The sequence below is a fragment of the Anguilla rostrata genome, chromosome 6, assembly GCF_018555375.3.
Source record: "Anguilla rostrata isolate EN2019 chromosome 6, ASM1855537v3, whole genome shotgun sequence".
In the NCBI taxonomy this organism is placed as follows: domain Eukaryota; kingdom Metazoa; phylum Chordata; class Actinopteri; order Anguilliformes; family Anguillidae; genus Anguilla; species Anguilla rostrata.
Window position 1 is genome coordinate 16,388,617 of NC_057938.1, and position 26,526 is coordinate 16,415,142.

A 26,526-nucleotide genomic window follows, 5' to 3' on the forward strand; every position below is an offset into this window, starting at 1 on the left:
ACACGTCTCAATATATTCACCACTTTTAGGGGTAAAAACCTTAGAAAATTAGCAGTAATTTATACAGGTGTTATCCACAAGCTAAACATTTTCCATTTTGACTTATATTTCAGAATTTGTGGTGTTCTGAGTGTATCTTGATGGGATAACCATCATATTTAAAACTATTACACAGTTGTGTCTTAACTTGGCAACCCATTTATGTGTGACTACCCAAAGCTTTTATTTACAATGCTTCGGGGGTTATTGTACAGTTATTCACCAAAGTACATGTATGGCTCAGATTTTATTTAATTTAAAAAAATAATTTATTAAACTGTCAAGTTATAATGTTGCTCATGAGTCAGATCTCAGTTTAATTTGAAACAAGTGTGCTTTTCTGTCAAACACAATGCCTGTTATTGTACTGTGCGAAAGGGCTGCAAATGAAATCCGTTCCTTTTCTAAACCCACTGGTGAGACTTTCAGATTTGGTCCTCTTTGCTTCTCATGTATATCAGATGATCTCTAATCATTTATGCTGTCATAGCCTCTCACCTGGACTGTGGTTGGTCTGGAGAAGCCTCAGCCTGAAGAGGCAGTTCAGTCCAACAGCAGAGCAACATGGCTTTAAAGGGAATCCTGTGTTGGCTCTCTGTAAAATCAGAAGTATTTTACATTTCACTTAACTCTTCTACCTAATTTGAGATTCTGGTCATTATTCTGTTATTCTTTGCTCTTTATTAGACAGGATCTGAAAATTAATCCCAGGAAAAGCCCTTTGTTGAACACACTTATCCCAGACCCAGGAATGTCCAATTGAACATTTTCCTTGAGTTTCTCAAAGAACGACTAAATGTGTGTACATTTGAGAAAGAACTTATTCTGCTGCCAATTACCGGACACATTTAACATTTTATTTCAAAATGAAATGTAAAACTATTGTAAGATTTTTTTGCGGTCAAAAAAGTCCTTGACTGGTAATGGCCCTGTAATCTACAGTTCTGCTCAATAAGGTTACTGGCGTTTCTTCGTGGTGTTTACAGTGTCTGTCAAAGTGAATACCCAGGAAGAGGATTATATTTAACAAGTATTTAACAAGTTTAATCCAGTATAATAAGGTTTGAAAAAGAAAATCCAGTGTGGAGGAATGGAGTTGTATGCCATGGGGCAAAATGCAACATTTCACCATGGTGGCTAGTCACAATGATCAGAACAGGCTTGTCTCACATATAATTCTTGTCAATTTGCATTCTTCATTGATAGGTGGCACCGGGTAGCTATCAGTGTCCATAAGAAAACTGTCACCATGATTGTGGACTGTAAAAAGAAAGTCTCCAAACCACTGGGCAGAGGTGACCGCGCCGCCATCAACACCAACGGGATCACCGTGTTCGGGACCAGGATTCTCGATGACGAGGTCTTTGAGGTAATGCCTTCCAAATTCCAATTTCTCGTTTTACAAAGATTTGATTTTAAAATTGCATCCATTTACTCAATTTATCAGCATTGCTAAGGTTGGTTTTGCTTTGTCTTCTTTTTTTTGTTTCTAAAATGCAAACATGAAGCATTAATTATACTGTTTCCTGAAGCCATATGGGCTATTCTATTGTTGAACTGTTGTAATCATCACAGACTTTTGATTCTGGTGATGGTATGCATCACTCATACCAGTGATAGTTGCAGACTGTACATTGTACTTGTACATTTTATAAATACTGGTTATTGTTATTTTAAGTGAATGAGATGTTCAACACAAGTATTAAGATGGTTTTGTGCATATACTTAGCATTTGGCTTCAAAAATGTGTAGACCAAATTTAAGTCATCAAATGCAGCAATCATTATTGTGTTGGCTCTGCACAGTGTATAGCTAGTTGAAACACAGTTTGTATATTGATTATTACAGTGCTAGATACATGGTTGGGACATCCATGGTTGGGAGAAAAGTTATCTATATTTCTGTATTTTAAATAGTTGTTTTCTTGTCATCACAACCAGTTTTTGTATTCACCCAATGTACCATGCTAAATAGTAAATTACAGAATTACATTCTAAATTATAAATTCTGTTTTATTGGGCAGAGTTCCCTGCTGAAAATTACTGGTAAGACGACCTGGGATTCTAAGCTAGTTTAAAATGGTTTAAGTGGTGTTTATGACTCTTCTAGCTGGTAATTTCTGGTCTGTGGCTGATCAAAGCTGGTCTCTAGCTGGACAAAGCAGGTCAAAGGTAGTTAAACTGGTAGGGTGAGCTAGTGCTCAACTGAATATAGGCTGATCAGCTGGTGAACAGCTGGTTGACCAGCTAAAAATGTCGAAAGCATAGCTTAAACAAGCTTCACCAGCTTTGGCTGGTTTAAGCTTTCATTTTCAGTTGGGTTAACCAATAAAATAGATGCCTAATAAATGAGCAAAGGGTTTATTCCAGGATAACTTAAAACACTGTGCATTTTGAGGCTGCCGAACAGCCAAACTATTAATGAAAGTGCCACTCGCAAATATCTTGATTGATGGTTGTGGAAACATGTGTCTGAATAGAGGGGACTCTGAAGAAAAAAAATAGCCAGGGAAATTTGGTTTGGCATTTGGTTTGAAGTGCGTTCATTCACATAGGAAAACCTTGTTACTTCAAATATTTTTATTTTAACAACAGCTGTAGTTCTATAGTTCAAGACTATTCACTCAATAATGAGGAAAAAGAGACCACCTGCAACTGCCAATGAAATTAATTCATATTTACTACAGCAATAAATTTCTAATCCTATTTCTGAATGTCCTTTATATTTAATAGGGGCCAAGGTTTTCTTTGGTTGGGGTACATGTGCAGTTTCATTTGTGCAATAATTTATTTCTGAATGTTTATAGAGAAAAATTGTGGCAAAAATATTTTTTGACTTGGTAAAGTATGCTTGCAGAAAGTATAGTGATCTTTCTGAGTGAAAAGTAGCTTATATTACTGCCATGGCTAGATTAACTGCAATGCATTACTGGCACCGTGTAACCGGAAACCATTTGTCTGTGAAGTCAAGTGTCCCTCTGAGATTACATGTCCACCGTTATTTGTCCATGGTGGTGACCTGTTTGAGTTCAGTTGTTGGGAGGTATTTATTCTTTGGAAGTGAAATATTGTAGACTCCCCAAAGCGGTTTGGGAAGAGGGTGGGGGGTGCTTGCTGGGTGCTAATACAGAGGCAATGAAGAAAGACTTGGCCATCGGGCAATCTTTTTCAGAGTCAAGTTAAAGCCAGTTAAAGGACTGCAAACTGAAAATAGCAGAGTAGTTTACCTAGCATTTACTCTTGATCGTGTAGGTAGTCAGTACATTTTTCATATTGAATCACAAGGAAATTATTTGGTTGGACATTATGGACACAAGACAATTCCCATGGTGCAATGCGTTGTGGTATTTGTCCTAAAGCCTGTAAATAATGTTTATTGGTTGTATTGGAGTATTGAACAGAGGCAACCGGGCCATGGCTATTTTTCTTCCGAAATGGGCAACCAGGCTGTTCCTATTTTGAAGGACAGTCAGGTTTGCAGGTTTTACGTCATAGCACAGACTTGTTTTCACCTCCCAACAGCCCAATCAGGCCTATTTGTAAATATGATTACCCAACCACTTCCCCAGGGTTTATATTTCCTCTCCGGTCAAAATGCTTTTTAAGGCTAGAGGATGCCTGCTCTGCTTTGAGTCTGCTTAATGTCATAGAGTTTGGGAAACTACAGCACAGCATGACTGAGTGTGTCACACTCCCCTAAAGGTGCATATGCCGTTTTTTGGGGGAAGACTTGTCTGTATTTGTTGAGGAACATCTGGCATCACATTGTAGCCAATTTAGTTTTCTGGGCCAGGGGTATTAAGAAGATTGTTTTATTTGTCCCTCAGTTGCTATTGTTCTCAATTAAAGCCGGCAGTGGGCATGTTCTGGATTTTCACTGCATTTCTTTGTAATTCAAAGCTAACTACAAATGTTGATTGAATCCAGGCCATGGTGCTGGAAACAAACCACTCAGTGATTACCTCCGCCAGGGAGGTTATGTAATGCTTTTCGTCTGTCTATCCATCCATTTGTCTGTCTGTCCACGACAGATATATGTGGAAAAGTAATACTTGGATTGTCCTAAAAATTTTACTGTGCCCATCCATGTTCTCTAAGGAGAAAACCTATTGATTTTGGTGATCTCATGACCTTTCCACTAGCACCAGCATCACCCCAAAAGTTCAATTTATGACTGCCATATCTCAAGAAGTAATGGCTGGATTGCCATGAAATTTGCAGTGCACATTCATGTTCCCAAAAGAATATTTTTGGGACCCCATGACCTTTCCTCTAGCACCACCATCAGGACAAATATATCTTGAAAAGTAATGACTGGATTGCCGAAACATTTTCAATGCACTTTCATGCAAAGGGGGGTTGTTGTGTCTTGGCAGAGGTCTGCACTTTACTGAGTGCATTCTTAATGGCTTTTGAGTGGTTTTTTTCTGATTTCAATCTGCATAATTGAAAGCAATCTGTGAAACAATAAACACTTTTGGTGGGGAAGAAAATGTATTGTGGGGAGTTGCAATACAGTGCCTATCTGATACTGGTGGGAGCTGAGGCTGTTAGGCCTAGTTTTTTTTTTTTTTTGCAAAACTTCAGAAATCGTGTTTGCTAGCCATTTATTGTTCCTGGTAATTTGCTGAGTGTTTTCTCTGCATCCAGGGTATGCCTGACACGACATCTTGTTCACCCTATTTCACCCTAAAATTGTTGCATTATCTGACATTCCAATTTAAATTTGTAAAAATAAAATTTTACGAATTGCCAAAAAATAAATTTTCATAATATGCAAATGTAATGAGTGCAGACGATTTACACTGGAATCTCTTATACATATGTGGAGGATATGGTTTCTCAGTACCTGAGACGAAGTCGTGTACTGGCATACAGTCCAGCCTTCTTATCCCAATTTTGAGAGAGAGAGAGAGAGAGAGAGAGAGAGAGCTATAGTGGAATCTTGTGTGTCTGGCATTTTTTAATTAGTTTTTTTTTTTTTAAGCACATCACATTTCCAATGGTGAGCCCTAGGTGGTCGCTCGCACGTATGGGTGTAATTTAGCTGAAATCCATTTGTCACGTGGCATCAGAACGCCTGCCTTAATGGACTGGGAGCAGCACATCTGGGAACCAGCAGTCATTGTTTGACGGTTTGTTTGTTTGTTAGAGGCTGTGAATTTGTGCCAGGCAGCCCCCCCACGTCTCTTCCCAACTCCAATGGTTCACCTTGGCTTGACTGATGAATCCCTTCACGGCTTCAAAGGGACCCTTGGTGTGGCTGTGTCATCACTCCAGTTAGTGATATCCCAAAGGGCCTGTGAGACTCATTTGTGATGACATAGAAGTATGAAGTCTGATAGGCCATAGTAGGTAGGAGTCTGCTTGCTTCTTCTACTTGATGATGCAACATTCCCTCCTTAAAAATTTGGCTGAACGTGAGATATTGCAGCTATGTTAAGATGGCCAAATAAACATGGCCTTCTGCTTCCACTTGCTGGACCCCACCTTGAATTTGCAACATTTAGTGCGTTCTGACTTCTGCAGTTTACTGTTTACTGTATATCCCGTTTAAACAATAATGGAGAATATAGTTAAAGTTTTAATTGGCTTAGCAACTTTCTCCCCAACCTCAGCTGGAATGTAATGCACACTGATAAAATGAAGGACAACCATAATGCAGGCAGCTTACACATTGGTTGTGAATAAGGTGAGCCATCCCCCTTCACTGTGAAGGGAAATTATGAAAAAATGCTATATAAATTCAATCCATTATTTGTTATTATAACTGAGCAATGAGCCAACATGGAGGTGCCTCAAAATGACATTCACTGATACTTCACAAAATGTACTCTGATAAATGGATTAACAACGAGCAGATTATTCCTGTTAATATACTAATCAGCATCTAGAATGGTCTTGTCAAGACTTCAACCCCATGGAAAGTGTTTTGTTTTGTGTGGCAAGCACTTACCAAAACTCCCTGAAAGATGTGCACATTCAACCAAACTTACATTAAAATGTTAACACCAAATTATATTGGTAGTGTTTTAGGGGGGAGGGAAACCATACATATGTGCGTCGCAGCAAATTTGTTTCTTGACGTCCCAGCTAAATGCTTGAGTGTGGGTGTGGCTCCGGAGGAAAAAAAATTGTGATCGTTGCACGATTTTTTTCTGGCAATGGAAATGTGGCTGTTTTAGAGATACAGTAAGCAGCCGGAGTCTGGCTGGTCAAGTCATTTGTGCGATGAAACCCACAAGAGGCATTACTCAATGTCACCAAACTGTTTTATCTTTTCTTTTTCAGAAGGGTGCACAGCCAGACTGAAAATAGAGAACCTGCATGGGTTCCCATCAGGCAGCGATCTCTCCAGGGGGGGGCCCATAGACTTTGACTCCCCTCCCTTGTGTATAGACCTCATAATCAATCATAACTGGTTTTAATATGGCTTTGGCAGACGAATAATCAGGTTTGCTAAACAACAGCTCATTTAGCCAAACACCATATTTTTGAGTACCTTGTGGATCTGGTCCTGTTCCAACAGTGTCGGACACTTTTATCGATCATGAATGTGATTTTTGAAATACATTGCGTTTCAAATGTGTTTTTTTTTTTTTTACTATAAAAAATTTTTTTTGTTTATTTTCTTTTTTTCTAAAAAAAAAAAAAATCCTGCCAGCTCACAGCTGATTGGGAACCTGACAGTTTCAGCCCTGCGAACCGCACTTTGTGAATGAAGGCCTTTCATTCCTCCTCTTCCCTTCTTCTTCCCCCTATCCCCCTAGCCTAGCTCTCTGTGGAGCCGAGGCCATAAGACTGACTATTCATCAGGCTCTGACATTTCTTGTCAGACGCATGGATGTTATACACCCCCAGATTGCCCCCATTACCCTCCCCTTGCTCTGTCTCCTGCACTCCTGCTTAACATGCTTTACTACTTAAGGGGTCCCAACAGAACTATAAGGTATCGCTTGACTGTTCTGGGGCGCGTTCACTGGGGCGCTTCGGTGGAATTCAGTAGCTGCTGCAAAGAAAGAGAGAGTATATGGGGGAGATATTAAAATCAAAACCTACCATGGAGGTATTGCATTGTGTGAGCCCGTCTGGAGACTGCATTAATATTCATTCTGCAGATGCCATCTGTCTCTCCCTCCATTCTTAAAAAGAAACGTTATCCCTTCTTTGTCCACAGAGGCCACATTTGATGAAGGCTGTAGAGCATTAAGGCTTTTTGGTATTTGCTGATGTCACCAGCGCAGGTCGGAAAGGAAGCGATCGGATTGAGGCGTGCCCGCCTTTATGCACGTCAGCCCGCTGTCTGGGTTGTGGTTGAAAGTTGTGGCCTCGGGGACAGCTGACTTAATGTCCTGCCAATGCAGACATTACTTCTCATTGCATTTGTGCCTGCCATCATTTCTGCACAGCAGCCCTGTAATTATTATCACTACTATACTACAAATTATAACAGTAATTATGTGGATCCATCTGAAGATGGTAGTTTTATATAGAAGGAAATTTTCAGGCCCTATTTCCTAGCTTTGTTTGATGTTACATCTGAGTAAGTTTAGACTTGCTTTGTGTAGTCATTTCTGGTGCTTACCCAGTTTCAAAAACACTACAACCATGCTTTTGTTACTCTCTGAAATACTTTATAAGATTAAGCTATATAATTTACGACTTGAAGCATTGTGTCAATTTAAGGAGTAACACGTGAAATAGTAATTGATGTACAGAAACAGAACATTCTGTCATTCTGTTTCTATCAACAGGCTCAACAGCCATTGAGCTGATTCCAGTGCCACAATAATAGCACACACCAGTGAAAACACAGAAACACACAGTATGTGCATTGCACTAAAGTAACTGTCAAGTGTAATAACAATCTATAAAAACATTGACTCAGGGCTGCTCTGAGAAATTATCATGGTGCTTATTTATTCTTATTTAACCTGTGTACCTAACTGGAGCTCACTGAGCACAGTGGGCCATGTGTGGCATATAAATGCTTGCTGCTTCTAATACTGTCCTTAGAGTTCAGTTTCTCAGAGTTCTTCCCAAGGTATCTTTAATGACAAAGGTCAAAGCTCAGTGACCTAGGGGTTTAATGCATTTTTAAAAAATATATTACTGGGGGCAAAGTTATGGTTCCCATTCCTGTTTAGAGGTTTCTGTATGAAGAGAATTGGAGCAGGATTAGGGAATTGCTTGTGACCAATAACAGTGAGCAAATACTGAACAAATGTATGATGTGTGATGCTTTCTTCTTTGCCAAACCTCAGAAGTGGTGTTTTCCTGTGTTTTCCAAAAACTGGTCACATTTGTATCTTTACATTCGGGGGACGACCTTCCTTATCTCTAATCTGTGACCGGATGTGACTGTGCAACACAACCTCAAACAGGTCAAATTTAATACACTATATGCTGAACTGCGGTCAAAGAAAGGTCAGGTTTTTACTCTTCGTTGATAAAGAAAGGTTAAAAGATCATTTGTTTTTTTCAGAAATACAGATCTTTGGATAAACAGTGGCTCAAAATACAGTGACATGCAGTCACAATTATGAAACTGTGGATGTCTGACATGTTATTGACCTCAGAACTTGCCTTTCACAAGTTTTAAAACACACATACCATAGGGTAGCCTATATCTCTGACAAACATAACCGCGTAGATCTCTACTCACTTTGTGCATGTATTGAATGCTGGGCCTTAATATTTTTAGTTATGGAATAGCATAGTAACTATTTGAAAATGAGCCCAACAGGAAGGTGTTTTTAGGAATGTACCAGAAAGGGGATGACCTTTACGTGGCTTTTTGTAAAGACTTGGTTCATCCAACCAAACACTTTCACTGAGTTTATGAGGTGAGAAGAGCTCCTTGTTGCCCCCTTAACTTCATGCTATGCACCTGAATGATCACCTTTGCCCCATTTGCAAGAAGTGGGGCATTCCAACTACAAACAATGCATTTATAATCACAGATGTCTAGGAAGCCAGGGGCTGTCCCCTGCGACCTTAGTGAAAATCTCCCCCCAGCTTACTACTGAATATGTGCTTCAAAAGGTCTTCTGCACTTGCCAGGTGTTCACAAACAAAAAATGCAGACACTTTTGTCTACCTGGACTCAAAATAACTGTTTTCTCCAGCATATCTAAAGCCCCTACATGACACACTGAATCAGAATATATGAATGCACATATAGCTATTGTCTTACAGAGTGACATATAGATATTGTCACTTTACAGTAAAATCTGAAATTTATTGTAACGCATGTCTTACAATGGCTTCTCTTGGTAATTTGTTCTTGCTATTTCACTGAATCCATTCATAGTGTTCGAAGAGGGATAATAACAAAAATGTACAAAAAATTGGCCCTTCACATCTGCACTCTTAATCATGCCCGCATATTTGATTAGCTACACAATTCTTTGCATTTCCTGTCTACTTTGATTCTCCAAGTTATCACTGCAAGTAACAATTGAGTTCTCCGTTAAATTAAAATCAAATGAAAGTAAGTATTTTGGCAGAGCAGTGGACAGGTTACTGGGCTTTTAACCAAAGGGGTGTTTAATCAAATTCTGGCTGGCACAATCCTTCTGTAAAAGCCCAGTGTGTAAAGATGTGATTATAGCAGAAGCTTTTTAAGTTTCTCCGGATGATGGGGTTGTGCCAAGCAGATGGTGCAGCAATGTGTTTTCAATTGGCCGTTGCAGCCAATAACTTTACCAAAAAAGAAGCAGTAGCAAAATTCTGCAGACAGCAGACTTTAGCCTGGATTTAATTAGCATTTTAATTTAAACATTCCTTATGAGTAATTGTGATTGTTTATTTTTTCAGCTTGGCAAGTTAATGTTGATTGCTGAACTTGGCCCAGTGTTCATAAAGAGAAAAATCTAAGTTACAGGAAAAGTTTCATTGAGTCCAGGACATAGGTGTATTAAGCCATTCCTCAGGTGTGGCTTAATACAGGGATTTGCTTCTGTTCAGCCAGCAGAGCATTAGTCAGGTCGGGCGCTGATTGGGCAATCAGGCCTGGCTCGCAGTTGGCTTTCCAATTGATCCCAATTTTGTTGGATGGGGTTGAGATCAGTGCTTTGTGTAGGCCAGTCAAGTTCTTCCACACCGGTCTTGACAAAACCATTTCAATATGGACCTCGCTGTGTGCTTGGTGGCATTGTCATGCTGAAACAGGAAAGGGCCTTCCCCAAAGTGTTGGAGAAGTGCATAATCATTTAGAATACTGTCTAGATACTTGTCCAGATAATTTTGGTCATATAGTGCAATGCTTTTTTTCTGCCCCCCCCTTTGCCCCTCCCACTGCTGTTGTACCAACCCTTGATGTTATATAGGTGATAATCTTAATAAAGATTTAAGAGTGCACTGCCAGTGATGAGCTAATCTGGGAGCATCCTTCTAGGTCATACATGCAATTTATAGTCTTAATACTAGTCAGGTTCAACAAGCACAGTAAGACACTGATTCAGTCATCACTAAGCTTTCAGTCAGGCTGCAGTTTATTTGCCCAGCTCAGTGTTCCCACTCTCAGTTTATTGCCAAGTGTAGCTGGTGCATGGGCTTATGTTATCATACACATACAGCATGTACCCTGCTGTGTTTGGACTAACTCTGCAAGGCCTGCCAAACAAAACAAAAAAAGAAAGATTTTTTGAAGAAGATTAGAAAAATGTGACATTGGGCAGTGAAGTTAAGTCAATGGCAACATGCAGCAAGATCGTAGGAGTTTCATCCATGGCTCTGGTGTTGATATTGTACTGTATATGTGTATGTATGCTTGTGTATTCCAATGCAAGTGAGTGTGTGAACATTTCACAGTGCTGCATGTGAGGTGAAACGTGAATGAAGTCCCTAGCAGTAGCTCATAATGTTCATTTATATTATCTGGAGACAGATTTATTACTTCACACTTTCTGCCAAACATCCTGCAACAAAGCCACGCTGATGTATCATCAAAAGCATTCTGAGCAGCCTTCAAATCATGCCAATGAGGCTGGAGGTCTGTAAAACAATATGAATAACTGCTGCACGAGAGTCTGAGGCCAGGGTAACTATGTTCTAGGAGCTCGTCTTAGGAGTTTTAGTTTTTTTTTTTGAGTGTAAACTCCAGAGCAAACAAGAAGAGACGTCATTGCCGTGTGTCAATTAAACAGAAACTGATACAATAAAATGAGCTGTGTAACAGCTGAGTGTAGTGCTGAGTAATGAGATGATGCAAAGTTGAAATTTAAATTAAAGCCTCGCTACATTTATGGTTCACCCTTACGATATTCCACTTTGTGCTTAATTTATGAACTGTGTCATGCAAGAATTGTTTTTAATTCTTATTTTATTACTTAAAAACAGTTCATTGGTGTTAGCTGGATTGAATAGCTATCATAGTTTTATTTGCTGATAATTTTACACACATAGTTTTGCACAGTACCTTCACAAAATTAAGTAAACACATTAAAGGCTATATTTTCTGTGTAGTTCTCTGAAATTCATGACCCTAGCAGAGGAAAAGTAATAAAATAGCACGTAGATAAAGAAAAAAGGAAATTACATGCAAGTTGCACAGAGCATACATTGTGTGGGGTCAAGCAGACCTGAAACGTAATAGCTGGGTTTAGTTCTTAAAAATTATGAGGCAGTAAATTTGAGTGTGTGAGTGTGCATGTATTAGGGTTGCCAGATGTAAAATGTGTCAAAACCAGACAACATGCACAGCTGGAAGCATGGTCACAAACGAGCCTTTAGACCGGGAACCAATGTCAGAACAGAACTACCTGTAAACTACCAGTAAATTTATTTTGTCGGTTACTCAGACTGGACTTTACACTGTCCGGTCAGGACTGCAAAGTGGAGATGTACAAATAATTTGAAGACTGGATATTTATATATTCGAAAAACGGACGTCCTGCAACCCTAGCGCGTGTTTGTGTCTGTGTTTGTGAATGTGATTCCATGTGTCATTTGCATCTCTGCATGCTCGAGGTTGTCAAAAATAAACATTCCCTATCCATTGCAGAAACAAGTGTCAGAATGCAAATATCTGAAAAATGAACAACTTCACGTGCCGCCTCATGAAGATTTATGTGGTGGTCTTTCACAACATATATTTATGAGACACCAGGTAGTGGGGAGTAACACACCTCCTAGAGAGTTAAGCTCACACAGATGGAATGTCTGTTGTTATGTATCAATTGCACATCTTTATTTGTTTTCAAGGGCCACCCTGTTTGTGTTCATATTTTCACATGGTGTCAATTTGAGGCAACATCTCATTTTTATGGCATAGTATACCATAGACTGATTGTCACCCCCAGAGCTTATGCAGGTCAAGTAAGGTATTCATGTGGTCTTGTGGAGGCACATTTTCTGCAGTGGCTGAAATGATCCTGGTGAGGCTTTGGATTTTAACCTCCCCTCCCCCACTTTTGGTGGAGCATTTGGGGTGGGGGTATAATTTCCTTCTCCAAATGTTCATGAAAAACAGACCATTTAGGATGTTTTCACATAAGTACAGTCTCTGGTTATTTATCTTACCATTCCTTTACAATTAAAGCACAACTCTACTGTGAAATGTGACTCTGAATCATTAATGCTTTGGGAAGGAAAATACAGTGTAACAGCCCCTGAGCTGCAGACAGACCCCACCCATCCAACGTACACACAAAGACGGCTGCCGCCTGCCATTTTTCTCTCTCCAACTCTACCATTCCTTCTGTCTGTGTTGGGACCCACTCAGCATCAAGCACAGGGTGTTGGTCTTATAAAATTTAAATCTGGCTGAAGTAAAAAGAGATATGCAAAGCAGAATACAAATCAGATGTCACTGTTGATATCATAATACATTTCATTGTTGTCTGCTTAACAAAATTCCAAAATAAGTATTGTTTTCTGAGAAGGAATGATGGCTGGTCAATTTTCACAACCACAATGGCTAATTAACAGAAAGTTAATTTCCTCATACAAATGAATCATTTATGTATTTTTTTATTTATTGGCACTCATTTTGAGAGTACATTAAATAATTGACAATTGTTAAAATGATTCCCCAAAGTTTGATCAATAATTGTATATGTGAGTGATTCTATGTTCTAAAAACATAAAAATAAAAAAGTGCATTGTTTGATTCCTACATACTGAAAGACAATAATTAATATACCTCAATAGGCATGGAGCTTGGAGTTTCTTTTGCTTCCTGGAAAATACAGGATATATAAGGGTATATATCAAGGCACATTGTGCTCAGAACTGGTTGCTTTGATATCATATTAGTTCAAATTCCTGCAAAACTGTGTAATTCAGGTTGACTGGTTTCCTGTGAAGGAAAATGCCTAAGCCATGAGCATGAGCAATTTGGTTACCATGGGAATGCAGAAAGTATATATATTGGCAGTGATGTGTAGACTCATTTGGCTTAGATTGACCGTGCTTCCCAGGAGAATCGAGCAGCACCATGAGCTATGTGATCACAATGCAGAAGCGCAGAGGCATGAGGTGTTAACGCACTGTTGAATGTTATGATTTTTTTCCAGGGCGACATCCAGCAGCTGCTCATTGTGGCTGATCCAAGAGCTGCCTATGACTACTGTGAGCACTACAGCCCCGACTGCGAGACTCCCCACCGTGACACACCCCAAGCCCAGGAGCCCGAGGACGAGGTTAGTATCGGGGGCCCCATGGCCTGTACTGTATGTGACTACCAAGAACATCCCTACGCTTGTCCCTGAGGGCCTGCTACCTGGAGAGGGGCCTTACCAACCTCTGCAGCCTATTAGAACAGGACTTTTAGAGGTGTTCATTTTCAACCACTGAGCTCACAGCACACATTTGTTCTAGATTGTTTACATATGAGGACTTAAAAAAAAAAATATTGTGTTGATTCAAGAAAAGTAGCCAAGGGAGTACAGCTGAATAAGTTGCTTTAACTATTTGAAGAAATATCTCTATTTGTCTTTGTCCATATATTTCATTTCAATGTGGGGTTTTATGATTACTGGCAGATACAGCTTCAGTTTTACCGTCTCATAGGGTTTAACTTAGTAGTCGATTTCATAATCGAAATACAGTGCATTCTGCCTGGCCTTTTGGTATTCATTTTTCCTCTGGCAGGCAGACATTTTCCTTTGGTATTTGACTAAATAGCGGATGAGATCACGGTGGAAACTTTTTTTTTTTCCGTGAAGTCTGAGTCCACTTTGGAGTTGCCTGTGATTTATTCCATTAATGAGTTCTGCAGGTTCTTCCCTTTGCTCAGACTGAAACTGTACCCCTCTACTCCATAGCCCTCAAACAAGGCTGAGTCTGAAGGCCCAAAGCATATTGTCTTATAAGACCATCAAAAAGCTTTTAAAACAAGGAACACATTTCTTAAATGTAATTATAACCAAAACCAATCAGTCATGGGAATGTTCAATTTGCTTACTATAATGTTAAAAAAACTGGATTTTATTATGCTAAAATCATTTGGGAAATCAGCTTGTCAATAGTGAAAGAAATTAAAGACGTGCAATGCAGCCTGATTGGTCTGATGACTGCAGCTTGGCTCAGCATGCCCTTTGTTTACTTAGAAATTAAGGCTCCCCATGCTGTTTTTCAAATGACTAGAACGCATCTCCCATCGCTTTATGGCTCGGCTTTGGCTTTCACAAATTCCTTCCCAAGAGGCTTTGCTGCACAACGCCACATGCTGGAGCAATATACCTGCTAACACATGCGGGCGGAGGTGGAAGACGTTATTATTGCAGCTAGATATTTATGACTTTCATTCAGTGGCCCTGCCTCTCACGGTGAGTGCTCTTGGCCAGGAATGCGGAGAAACATAAATTGACATGCTCTACTGGCTCTCTTTTCCACAGTCCTTCTCTGCGGTCTGGTGGAAGGTGGCCAGCTCAGCAGACCCTGAGTTTTTTTTTATTAGCTCAGCTGCTGTATCGGGACTAATATTTATTCATCCCTGATGGATGTGGAGATATCAGGATTCGCCTGTTAACTTAATCCGTTTTGTCTTTGTTTTGACTGCTGATGTTCTTTAAAAAAAAAAAAAAAAAAGAGCAGGGGAAAAAAGAAAAAAGCGAGACCAGGAACTCCCTGCAAATATGCAGACAAAAATAAATAATTAACGGATGTGTTTGAAATGTTTTTCAGCTCATTACAGTTTGGTGCCTTTATTAAAAATGTAAAATGTATTTACTTTCTGAGAGCTTCTGAGTAAAATATTTTTACAGATATTTTATTTATGTGGTTGCAGAGTTGACTGCCATTTTTGCAAACATTTTTGTGTTTATTGACGTCTCCAGTGAGGCAGAAAGGCTTCTGACACAGAGCAAATTTATAATAGAAATTATGGCAACACCAATAGACCCAGAGCCTGATGGTACCTGGACAAAGTTACAGTTATGCCACATACAAGCTCCATGCCATTCGCTTTCCTCCCTGCCAAATGTCCTGCTTGATGCTCACTTGGATCTTTTGCTGCTCCTGTTGACAGGAGGGGTGGTGACAAGGAGCTTTCCACAGGTTATGTGACGTGGCATACACAGGGACCCAGAAAAATATTGTATCAATTAGCACAGGCCACAAACTGAAACCTTTTCTTTCCCAGACTAGATTTCACTATTGTTCATGGTCAAATATATTTTTTTATGCTGAAGTTGGCCATGAGCAACATTATTGCACTGTATGCTTTTCTTTTTTCTCACATTGTCAGCACTAAATTCATGCTCTTTTACTTGTGTGATGCATGTCATGTAAGCTCTATGTGTTAAAATATAACAGCAATATGGCTGCGAAGAGATGCTGACATCTATGAAGTATGACACTACATATTTGCACAAAGCGATTTTTTTCTTCTTAAAATGAATAAAAATAGATGTGTGTGTGTGTTGTGCATACACATACACACTATGTAAGTGTGCAAACATGTGAGAAAATGTTGGTTATTACTACTACCCATTTACAATGCTATTATAGAATATATAAAATATACATTTTATATAGTAAAATGTATTCTATGCATTGCATTTATTATAGTGGAAATAACTGACATTAAAATACTGGATTTAACATGATTTATAATTTGGTTTAGCTTGCTGATGCATAGAGAGAGCTCTAGAATGTTTGGGACAAAGCTACACTACATGGCCAAAAGTGTGTGAACATCTCACATCCAACAAGTCATCCATAATTATGGGCATTAATATAGAGTTGGTCCAGCCTTTGATGGTATAACAACCTCAACTGTTCTGGGAAAGCTTCTGGGAAAGCTCTGGGAATACTAGATGTTGGAGCTTTGCTGCAGGGATTTGCTTCCATTCAGCCAGAAGAGCATTAGTAAGGTCGGGCACTGATTGGGAAATTAAGCCTGGCTGCAGTTGGCTTTCCAATTGATCCCAAAGGTTTTGAATGGGATTGAGGTCATTAAAGTTTTTCCACGCTGGTCTCAACAAAACCATTTTTATATGGACCTTGTGTGCCCGGGGGCATTGTCACACTGAAACAGGAAAGGGTCTTTCCCAAACTGTTGGGGAAGCACATAATCATCTATAATGTCATTGTATGCTGTAGCATTAAGATTGACCTTCACTGGAATGAATGGGCCTAGTTCAAACCATGAAAACCAGCCCCAGATCAAGTGGTGTCCAGATACTTTTGGTCATGTAGTGTATTTTTTCTTGATTTGGCTCAGTATGCCACACATTTTCACGTGGTTAAAATGCACATTCTCAGCTTTTGTTTTTGCATTTTGGTTTCACCATGTAGAAATTACAGCACTTTTTATAAATAGTCCATAGCATTTGAGACAAATGGCTTCACAGGTCACATGTATTTTAATTTGTCAGGTGTGTTCAGTTGCTTTCTTAGTGCAGGTATAAGACAGCTTTCAGTGTCTAGTCTTGATTAAAGGCTTTTCATTGCCTTTGCAGTCAGAGTACAGATCCAAATGAAGAAAAATGTGTCTTTGTCCCAAACATTATGGAGCTCACTGTATGGCCATATTCACTCATGTTGCTTAATTTGCTTCTACTATGGCCATACGTTAAATGCATAAAATAAAAATGTAAATATGTTTAATAGTTTTAGAGGTTTGGTATACACATTTGGTTACAAACCCAATGTGTTGTTTACATTTAACACTGGCACATACTAACAGTGCTGTGCTTCATTTCCTTCTCATTGAATCCAGTACACCACTGATTTAGAGTACAGTGAATTCTATGAGTACAGTGAAGGAGATCAAACTGAACCTGCAGTCCCCCCAACTGAAGAGGCCTATTCCGAAACAGAGGTAAAAAAAAGTGTCTTACTATCAGTCCTCATGGGATTCACTGTTCCCCTCCCCCTTAATTAACACCATGGCCACTGTGTGTGGTCTGTCACTCTGTCTGCCCCAGTTCATCTCTGTGTGTAACTCCACCTCCTTCCTCGCACCCAGATGGAAGACCACCTGAAAACCCTGGGTGTTTATTACTCATCCCTCTTTCCTCATTCTGTTTCATCTGTTTCCTCCTTGTTTTATGAGCCCTCATGTTGTCTTTATTCCATTCATTCTTTCACCGCACTTTTTCCAGAAAATGAAACTTATCTCTTCAGGCAAAGCGAAGAGAACCCTAAAGTTGTCTAGCTCTATGGCTGGACTGCTAAGGGATAAACAGGTAGCTGCTAAGAAGAAGCAAGCGATGTCCGACTACCAAGCTACTGCACCGTTGAAGCCAGCAGTTGCTCTAGGGGTAAAGATAGAGCAGATGAGCACATCAAGACCTTTCCTGTGACTGTAACAGGAAAATCTTTGATGAAGACTGAAGCTCCCTGCCTAATCCGCTGTAGACCATAGAAATTCTAGACCAAGGATAGGCAAACCTGACCCTGGGCTTCCAGAAATGTTTATGTTCTTTGTTCCTTCTAGCTTGATTACACCGTTTGATTAACCACATGCATTGATTAAACTTTATGATAATTAAAACCAGAAACATCTCTGGTACTCCAGGGATGCCTATCCTGCTCTCGACCAGTGTTTCTCAACCCTGGTCCTGGGGACCCACTGCCCTGCATGTTTCCCTGCTCCAACACACCTGATTCAAATGAATGGGTCGTTATCAGGCTTCTGCAGAACTTGATAACGACCCATTCATTTGAATGCAGGGCAGTGGGTCCCCAGGACCAGGGTTGAGAAGTACTGCTCTAGACCATTAGTAGTTCCTAGTGACATGCTCCTTCTGTTTTAACACTGTTATTTTTCTTCTTCTTCTCTTTCAATATGACATGAATGCAGCTTAATGTTGATGGGGAATATTATACTGACAGTGAAACTGACTACGGAACTGTAGAGGGTTATCAGACACAGGCTCCAGTTAAACCAAAACAGGTAAATGTTCCATGTTTCTATATTTTTTATTTGCTTTATGTTTGTGAACCCTGTGAAAAGACCAATGTACCTCTCGGGCTGGTTACTGGGAATGTACAGAGAAAACCATGGATGACAATGTGAGTCAATCTGTAGCAACTGCTTTCTGTTTTTTTTATTTTTTATTTTCCAAAAATGTGTATATATACAACATTTGGAATAAGGCTAGAAATAATAGTAGGACACTTGGATTAAAGCTAGTATTACAAAATACAGATTAAAAAATTTAACATCAAATTCCTGTTTGTTCCAGCCCCTTGAATTTACAACCGTAATGCCTTTTGGCACTTCTTTTAAGTGTCATATATTATTTTAGAGAATTGCAAGTGCATTCATTCTATGAGGAACCAGTAAATTCAGCATTGATATAGAACATTTACTGGCCTTATTTTGTATGTTAAAGATGGGTAAGGCTGCAATTCTGCAAAACCTGTCAGACTTTAATGTTGTACAATGTTTGAGAGGGAAAAAAATCAAGTGAATCACCACAACCAGTTTCCATTTTTTCATGTAGTTGCAATGTGCATTCTCATTAGTTCTCATCAACCCATTTAAAATTGTTTTTCTTTTTTGCTTTAATTGTTTTGCATTCATTTAAGTACCATCCAAGATAATAACGGTTGTGTAAGCAATTAAAAAGTAAATTAATGTATACATTCTTAAGGACAACGCAAAGACTGGATAAACTGTTAAGGCCTTAAATCTCAATTCCTAAAGAAAACCTAACATACAGTAACTCTCAAATATTTATGCAAGAAAAAGGTTGAGAAATTGTGTCTTTAGAAGTGGCACCTGACAGGTACAGGGAAGCATCAGGGAAACACCTGCTGTGACACCTGCAATGCATTCAGACTGGCATTTCAATGATGGAAAGTCATATCAACATATCACAGTGATGCCTAGCTTTGTGATATGCCAAAAATCTCTTAGAGGGAAAATATAAGCCAACAAAACATAAGCTGGCAAGTCAGATCAGGACTGCTTGTTCCAGGAACACCACCATCAGTTTCAATATCAAAGCCTTTTGTTACATTTTTCATTTAATTGTGTCTTAATGTTGGCAATTTATCCACTCTTACTCTAACATGTAGCATGGGTTGCCACAAGCATTCACATCACTTCCTGCAGCCTGCATAAAGTCTCTAGCTCAGCAGCCAAATTATATTTCTTTGTACAGTTTGCACCATACAATAGTTCTATTTGCCTTTTCATGGCTGTCTGTGACTCCAAAGAAAAGACCAATATGTATCAGGAGGCTGAGGTTGTGACAGAAATGAAGAAGGAGGAGACATGTTAAGCACATTAGCATGAGTTGGCATTCATTACAGGAAATGGCATCAGAGTCATCAGTTCTTCTGCCAAGGGACCCAAAATGCTCACTTGACGTGGTAACCAGATCTTCTGGCACGCTGTGCAGTCATGGTTCTTCTTCAAAACCTGCAGTCATTTATATGCCATTTATAAAGAGATGGAAAACCACAGAATCATAGCCCTTGTGGATTACAGTTGGGCATCCATGCGCTATGACATCATTTCATTCCTTGCTCAAAATGGGCAGCATTAAATATTTCTGCTTTGAAATCTGTTGATCTGCATCCGTAAGCGTTCACTGATGGGTAAGTAATTCTGAGCGTTAGAGATTGAAGTAATGAAAACAAAAGCTGAAAGCAAGTTAGAAGTTCAAATAAAAGATCAAATAAAGAAAGATTTGGATGGTAGCCCTGTGTTTGTTTTGAAAATTTGGTAGTTGCCATCTAAAAAAAAAAAAAAACTCTTGTAAGTACAAATAAAATAATGAAAACCATCCCGTGAGAAAGCAAAAAAAGAACATTTTAATTTGAAGAGAAGCAAGCATTGTGCCTCTTCATGAACCTAAAGGCAAAAAAGGGTTGGCTTGGTGGGCAAATGAGCCTCCAATCTGCAGAATTACTGTGGTAATAAAGGCCTTTATCAAAATCTATTTTGCTTTCTGCTTGAAGAAAATTGGCTCAAATTTGGCAAATGCAGCTTTACCCATAATTGACATGATTATATGGCAAGTAATTGCTGTTTTTAAAATATTTTCTTTAGAAAAGAGAATATTTAACTGCGTAGTTAAGCCACATTGCTACAAAGCTATGCTTTTCTGGATCATGTTATGCGGTCCATCCTCCAGTGAGATATGACATCAAAGCTGTTGCTCCTGCATTTCTGTGCTGTAGCTCATCACATCATCTGCAACATACTGATTTAACGGTTCTGATCTGATTGATCAGTGTTGCTGCAGGGTATTTGCAGCTACTGTAGCACTCTGTAAAACCATGTTAACTATAGGCAGACTACTGGCTGAATGGATATGATGCGACAGGTGAGTAAGTAGCTTGGTCCATGTTGATCCAGGGCTGTATAGGTGCACCTGTTGCATTATATATATATATATATATATATATATATATATATATATATATATATATTGTGCACACATCTAAATGATCCAAGCCTGTCAATTGCACGTATGTATTTCTCCCATTGTTATGTATTTAAGAGGTGTGTCAAGTACTGAGTACTTTTCAAAATCTTCCAAAATTGTTTAAAAATGTTAATTGATCACTCCTGTGTTCATATGAAATAAGTGAGAATATCAGTGCTTTTCTGTACATTGCTGCAGGTTATGTATTTTACACACCTCAGATGTCATTTTTTGTTTTTAGCAAATAATTAAAAATTGGCCTAAAAGGTCCCTATTCATACTTGCAATGTACTTTGGCAAATTTAAGACATGTATGTTGTTTGATTCTTGCATGTTATTTTGAATTCTGTTTTCTTACCTCAAAATGTCCTGAATGAAACAACAAAAATACATTAACTGCTTAAAGTCATTTGTCAGACAGACATCAGATATTCACATCCCTTTTCCAATACACATAATTTTAGTTTAAAATGATGTGCATCCACTGAAGAGGGGGACTACAAATAGGTTTGTATTATAATTTATGATTAGCTGATAATTTTGCAGAATAACTTGTAATCATCAAGCAATACCTTATTTTTTGGCCCCTGTGTATTGCCGTGGAAATTATGTTTTGGGTTACTTGGCCTTGTAGAAGTTTTCCAAAGACTACTATAGTTGAATTGTTAACAAGGTGGCCCACTCTTCTCTCTTATATGTGTCAGAAGATCAAGCAAACCAAAATGATACTAACATCTAAATATACAATTTTGGTGACTCTGCCAACAGTCATTAATAAAGATATTTTGTCTTTGTATTGTAGCGGCATAAAATAGAGTAAAGATTGGGCACAGTTAGATATTGAATTATTGAATCGCTATTTGAGATTATTTAGTTATTTAAGTGAATCTAACCTGAGTGGTACGTGTGATACAGTGGTTTGTTTGGAATTTTTTCTCCCTGTTCCAGTTTTGCCAAACATCTACTGTGCATTAATAAGTTGCATTTTGAAAGCAGTGTTATAATCACACTGACTGAAATTAATTACGGTTTACCATTTATGGGTATAAAATGAGGTATTGCCATTGATAGATTACCTGTCCAACTGCATTTTCTGTACATGTTCATTTTCTGAGCTCTGGAACATGAACATGTGTGTCTGTGGCCTAACTGCTTAACTAACAATCATGTCCATTCCTTTTTTCAACGCTATGCTTTATTGCTTGGGCAATAAAAGCCGGTTGAAGAGGAAATTATTGATGACTATATTACTGGAGTGGATCAAGTCGGTGTGGATCCTAGCCCAGCTACATCCGTGGTGGAGACAGTGGAGACCAAAGAGAAGGTGGACCTGGATTCCGATTCGTATGACTTTAAGGAGTACGATATTAAGGAATACAATACGGGCTATCCTGACAAAAAGCCATATGAGTACTACGATGAGTACGACATTCTTGAGCTTAAGCCCACCACCAGCTCCTACAAGGATGAGTTTGGGCCTGGCGAGCCTGCGGAGACTGACATCACAGAAAGCAGCGTGAGTATGCACTGTCCCCTCACCCCCACGTGCCACTGTCTCCTCCCACTTTGGACCGGCACCAATCAGGATTGGCCTGTAATCTGGATCCGAACACATGATCATTATCTAATTTACATTCTAACGTGACAGTTCGATAATTTGCATCCAAACCTGATCATCCAATGTTTTTGTCTTGTGGTTATTATATTGCATTATGTGCATGCTGCTACATTAAAGCTATAGATCTTTATTCCAAGCACAAAGCACATGCACATGAAATGATACCATAAACATGTGGTAGGCAAGCATTAGGTATTGGGATGGGAGAAGGAGAACATGAAGAACAAAAAGGCACAAAGAGAAAGGCACAGGAAGAAGCAAAAGAGCACTTCCTGGGAATAGACATGCTGTGCAAAAACTGTGCATATGGTATAGCTATAAAGCCATCATGTCGTCATCTGTTTTTAAGTTGTTCAGGATGTAATGTACCTCTGCAGAACTACACCTGAGACATGTTTTCAGTGATCTGCTCTGTCAAGAAGCTGTTTTAAAAAATGAATACAAATAACCTGACCAACAAAAGGGCCCCCTTAAATCATACATGATATGCAGTGATTTCCATGTTAAATATGTGCACACACATGGACAAACATATGTCGACATGCACTTTTATAGACATACATGACCTTCTACAGAAAACACCCACTAACTGGTTGTGACCTGTTTCGCTGCAGTCAGTGAATGCCCGCTTCATGTAGTGTACTGTACTGAGAGTATAACAGAATATATAAATATTTGGTTGGACATAGCAACATTTCGTTATCTGATTTGTAGGCCTTTGACTTATTGTGACTCTTGTATATTGTAGTTAAACTATTTTGGAGAACAGCTCGATGTTGCCTTAAATTTAATAAACAAGGTTTATGAAATCCTTTGTGCCAAAAGGCTCTGTTACTAGGGAGGAAACCTAATGCCATTTTTGCCAACAATACTTTTCCACTGACATTCTTGAGTCTCCAAGACAGGAAATTAGTTAGTGTCTGTCTGAAAGCTCCATATTGATTTCAGACTGAGGCCTCCTATTATAGCGACTCATCTGTGGTGTTTTGCGAAGCTCTGACTGCACAATGCAAACACAAGCCCAGACCACAGAGCAGTCTATGGTTTTAGCTCCTGGACGGACAAGTGCCAGGGACATTCAATGCTGAATAGCTTGATTCTCAAATGCCACACTCGTGAGGTAATTGTTAAAACAGCACCTGGCCGCTCCGTTCCAAGCCACAACTTTTTATTACCTACTTCAAATACTATTTTATAAACTACAAATTGCAATACAAACCAGTGCAATTCAATATAATACAATACGACTGTATATTCCCTCCCATCATGGCGGAAAGAACCATTTGCACGGATAAAAAAATTTGCACCCACATGCAATGACTGCATGTAATATAAATAGCCTACCTGCCCATGCCAGGAGCAAGCAGTGAGAAAGCTACCTACCTTTTATTTATTTTTTATTCATTTTATTTATTTATTTATTTTTTTTTGGGGGGGTTGGGGGGGTTGGGCAGAGCTACTTTCATTGTACATAATTAGAACATTTACTAACATAATTTACCGGCAGACATTCATATAGCACATATATGTGTGCAATAGGATGGAAATATTAATATTCATGCTGCAGTGTCATTCTATGTTCATGCTGCCAGTTTCAAGCTGGTTGGGGTCCTTATTGCACCCAACATCACGTCACGCGTGATGTCACTTAATTATTCACTTTTTCAACTTCTCGTTCTCTTTCACTTGTGTCCTGTAGAAACGTTGCATTAATCCTTTATCTAATTCCTTAGAAAGTAGATTTTGCATGTTTCTCTAATATGAATCCCCTTTTCAATTCCCTTCACAATCGTGATTTGATATTGGAACTGGATTGATAGTATGGCGGACAGTGACTTTCATTTCTTTGTTTGCAGGTTGGGAGCGATCTTGGCTTCTTTGGAGAAAAAGGCGAGAAGGGTGAACCAGCCGTAATTGAGCCCGTACGTCTGCCACCGACATTGCAGATTTTATTCATAATGCCTAAATAGAGAATGGAAAAATACAGTCTTGTGATTTTGACTTGCTCCAGACATTTGTCAACAGGAACTGTAATCATAATCATTGTCATCACTTAAACAATGGAATCACCTTTATCAAAATCTTCAGTCAAATAGCTTCCATAAACAGTATATGGACAGAACGAGACTCAGCGATGGAAGCAAAGTACAGACATGGCCTCTCAGTCTGCATACGGTGGTCTCGGTTCTTTTTCCCCTTTCTGTGGGCCGTTAATAATATTTGCTACCGTTTGCTCTTTTTTTTTTTCCAGGGTATGCTTGTTGAAGGCCCCCCTGGACCACCAGGCCCCGCCGTGAGTATCCCATTCATGTCAGCCTCTTTCTCAAACCAGTCCCCCCCCCCCGTTTTTCTTTTTTCTTTTCTTCGAGTGGAGGAACAGTATGGAAAAAAGGCTTAAAGGAAAAGGTCTCAAGCCAAATGAGTATAGACAGCATAGCCTAAGTAAAAGTTTAGTATGTCCTGTGGCATTTTGCCTCTAAATGAAAAGTCACTACATAAAGACTGGAAAGTGCATTGTCTTCCATTTACACAAGGGTGTTACTGACTGCTTTGTTTTTTTTCAGGGTCTTCCAGGTTCCTCTGGTCTACCCGGTACCCCAGGTCCCCCTGGAGATGCCGGTGAAAGAGTAAGTGTTGGTTTTCCAGGGTCCCATCATCTTGGGCCTGTCCCTGGCATGTGGTACAGGCTGTGACCCCTATGGTACGATCAGGGAGGTCTCACGGAACCACTCACTCAACCCCCCCTCCTCTGAGTATCCTTTAACTATTTTTTATACCCTATGAGCATTTCTAAAAACGAGTGAGTGGTTTGCACAGCTATTAAACTGTCATCTCCTCTTTAAATCTGACATTTTGTAATGGTGCAAAATCTACAGGGGAATTGCTCAGTAAAAAGTGGTCCCAGATGACTTTTTTTCCCTAAAGTAAATAAATAAAAATATTAATTTCCACAACATAGGTAAGCATATACAATCCCATAGGAGCATGTTGTTTTGGTTACTTCTCTATTATGTTCACCATAGAGTATTCTGTTCTACTGTGTTTTATTCTGTCTTGATCAAATCACAATGTACACAGTTCTGTGTATTTTGTCGGTACTGTACTGCTGTGCTGCCATTAAGTAATTTATAGTTGGGCTGTTGGGCAATACTCATATATATATGAGTATTGGATGTGTGATTACCTTGTCAATTGCTTCACATTGATGTGAGCTTAGCTTTCCAGAATTGCAGGCACATATTGATGCACTCCTCTCTGGAGAGTCTGCAGACACAGGCCAGTGTCAGGCCATAAGTAAAATGACACGGTGAAGTGCAGTACACCACACACAGCTGGATCTGGTTGTTAAAGCTGTCAGCAGAGCTTGGGCGATACAGGACTTGGTAGTCATTATCCCATCGTGCCACAGATACCGCAGACACCAGCTTAATTGTGCCAGATTGGTCCACTGGTGCGCCAGTTCACAGGGGCCCAATAGCAGAAGCTTGCATATGACATCACCACCAGCAGTACTTTACTCTGCCTCAAGAAAATTCTCTAAGGCCCCCAAATGTTTGGTGATTGATTCTGAAGCACTGTGTAAGTGAAGCTGAAAGCTGGAGGGCAGATTGTTTTTGCAGACTGTGATCACAACCCCCACTCACCCCCCCCCCCCCCCCCTCAAAAAAAAAACATCTGGGAGGATTAACCCTTTAAATTCACCCACTGACACAAAGAAGTAGAATCTCTGAAACAATGAATTCATTGTGAGTGCGGAAGCATCTTTTTTTGATATGGAACACTACTCTTCCTGACAAGAAGCAGAGAAGCAGGAGGTTCCCTGAGGGAAAGAAGCAGGCTGCCCGATATGGAGCCAGTGTGTGGTTTCACTGACATGCGGTTGCCCTGAATCCCAGGCCAGAAATTTGTATCCTTGCATTCGGCTAATTTTTCCCAAACCCTGTAACTCAAAGGCACTAGATGGCACTGTGTCACTTATCTGGCCCACTGGAGCATATTTTCCTTTCGTAGCTTGGCCAGAGTGCACATGGGA

General features: G+C 39.5%; 1 protein-coding gene across 2 annotated transcripts in view; it reads left to right on the forward strand.

Moving 5' to 3' along the window:
- LOC135256671 (collagen alpha-1(XI) chain-like) overlaps positions 1-26,526 on the forward strand; it is a 104,210-nt gene that overhangs the window by 16,871 nt on the left and 60,813 nt on the right. Inside the window, exons 4-11 of one of the 2 annotated variants that reach the window (XM_064338667.1) lie at positions 1,246-1,408; positions 13,559-13,684; positions 17,209-17,310; positions 18,295-18,387; positions 22,092-22,391; positions 24,350-24,415; positions 24,745-24,786; positions 25,058-25,120. In XM_064338667.1, coding sequence (XP_064194737.1) covers positions 1,246-1,408; positions 13,559-13,684; positions 17,209-17,310; positions 18,295-18,387; positions 22,092-22,391; positions 24,350-24,415; positions 24,745-24,786; positions 25,058-25,120 — 955 coding nt within the window. The remainder of the gene's footprint in view (positions 1-1,245; positions 1,409-13,558; positions 13,685-17,208; positions 17,311-18,294; positions 18,388-22,091; positions 22,392-24,349; positions 24,416-24,744; positions 24,787-25,057; positions 25,121-26,526) is intronic. The other variant, XM_064338668.1, reaches the window with a different exon arrangement.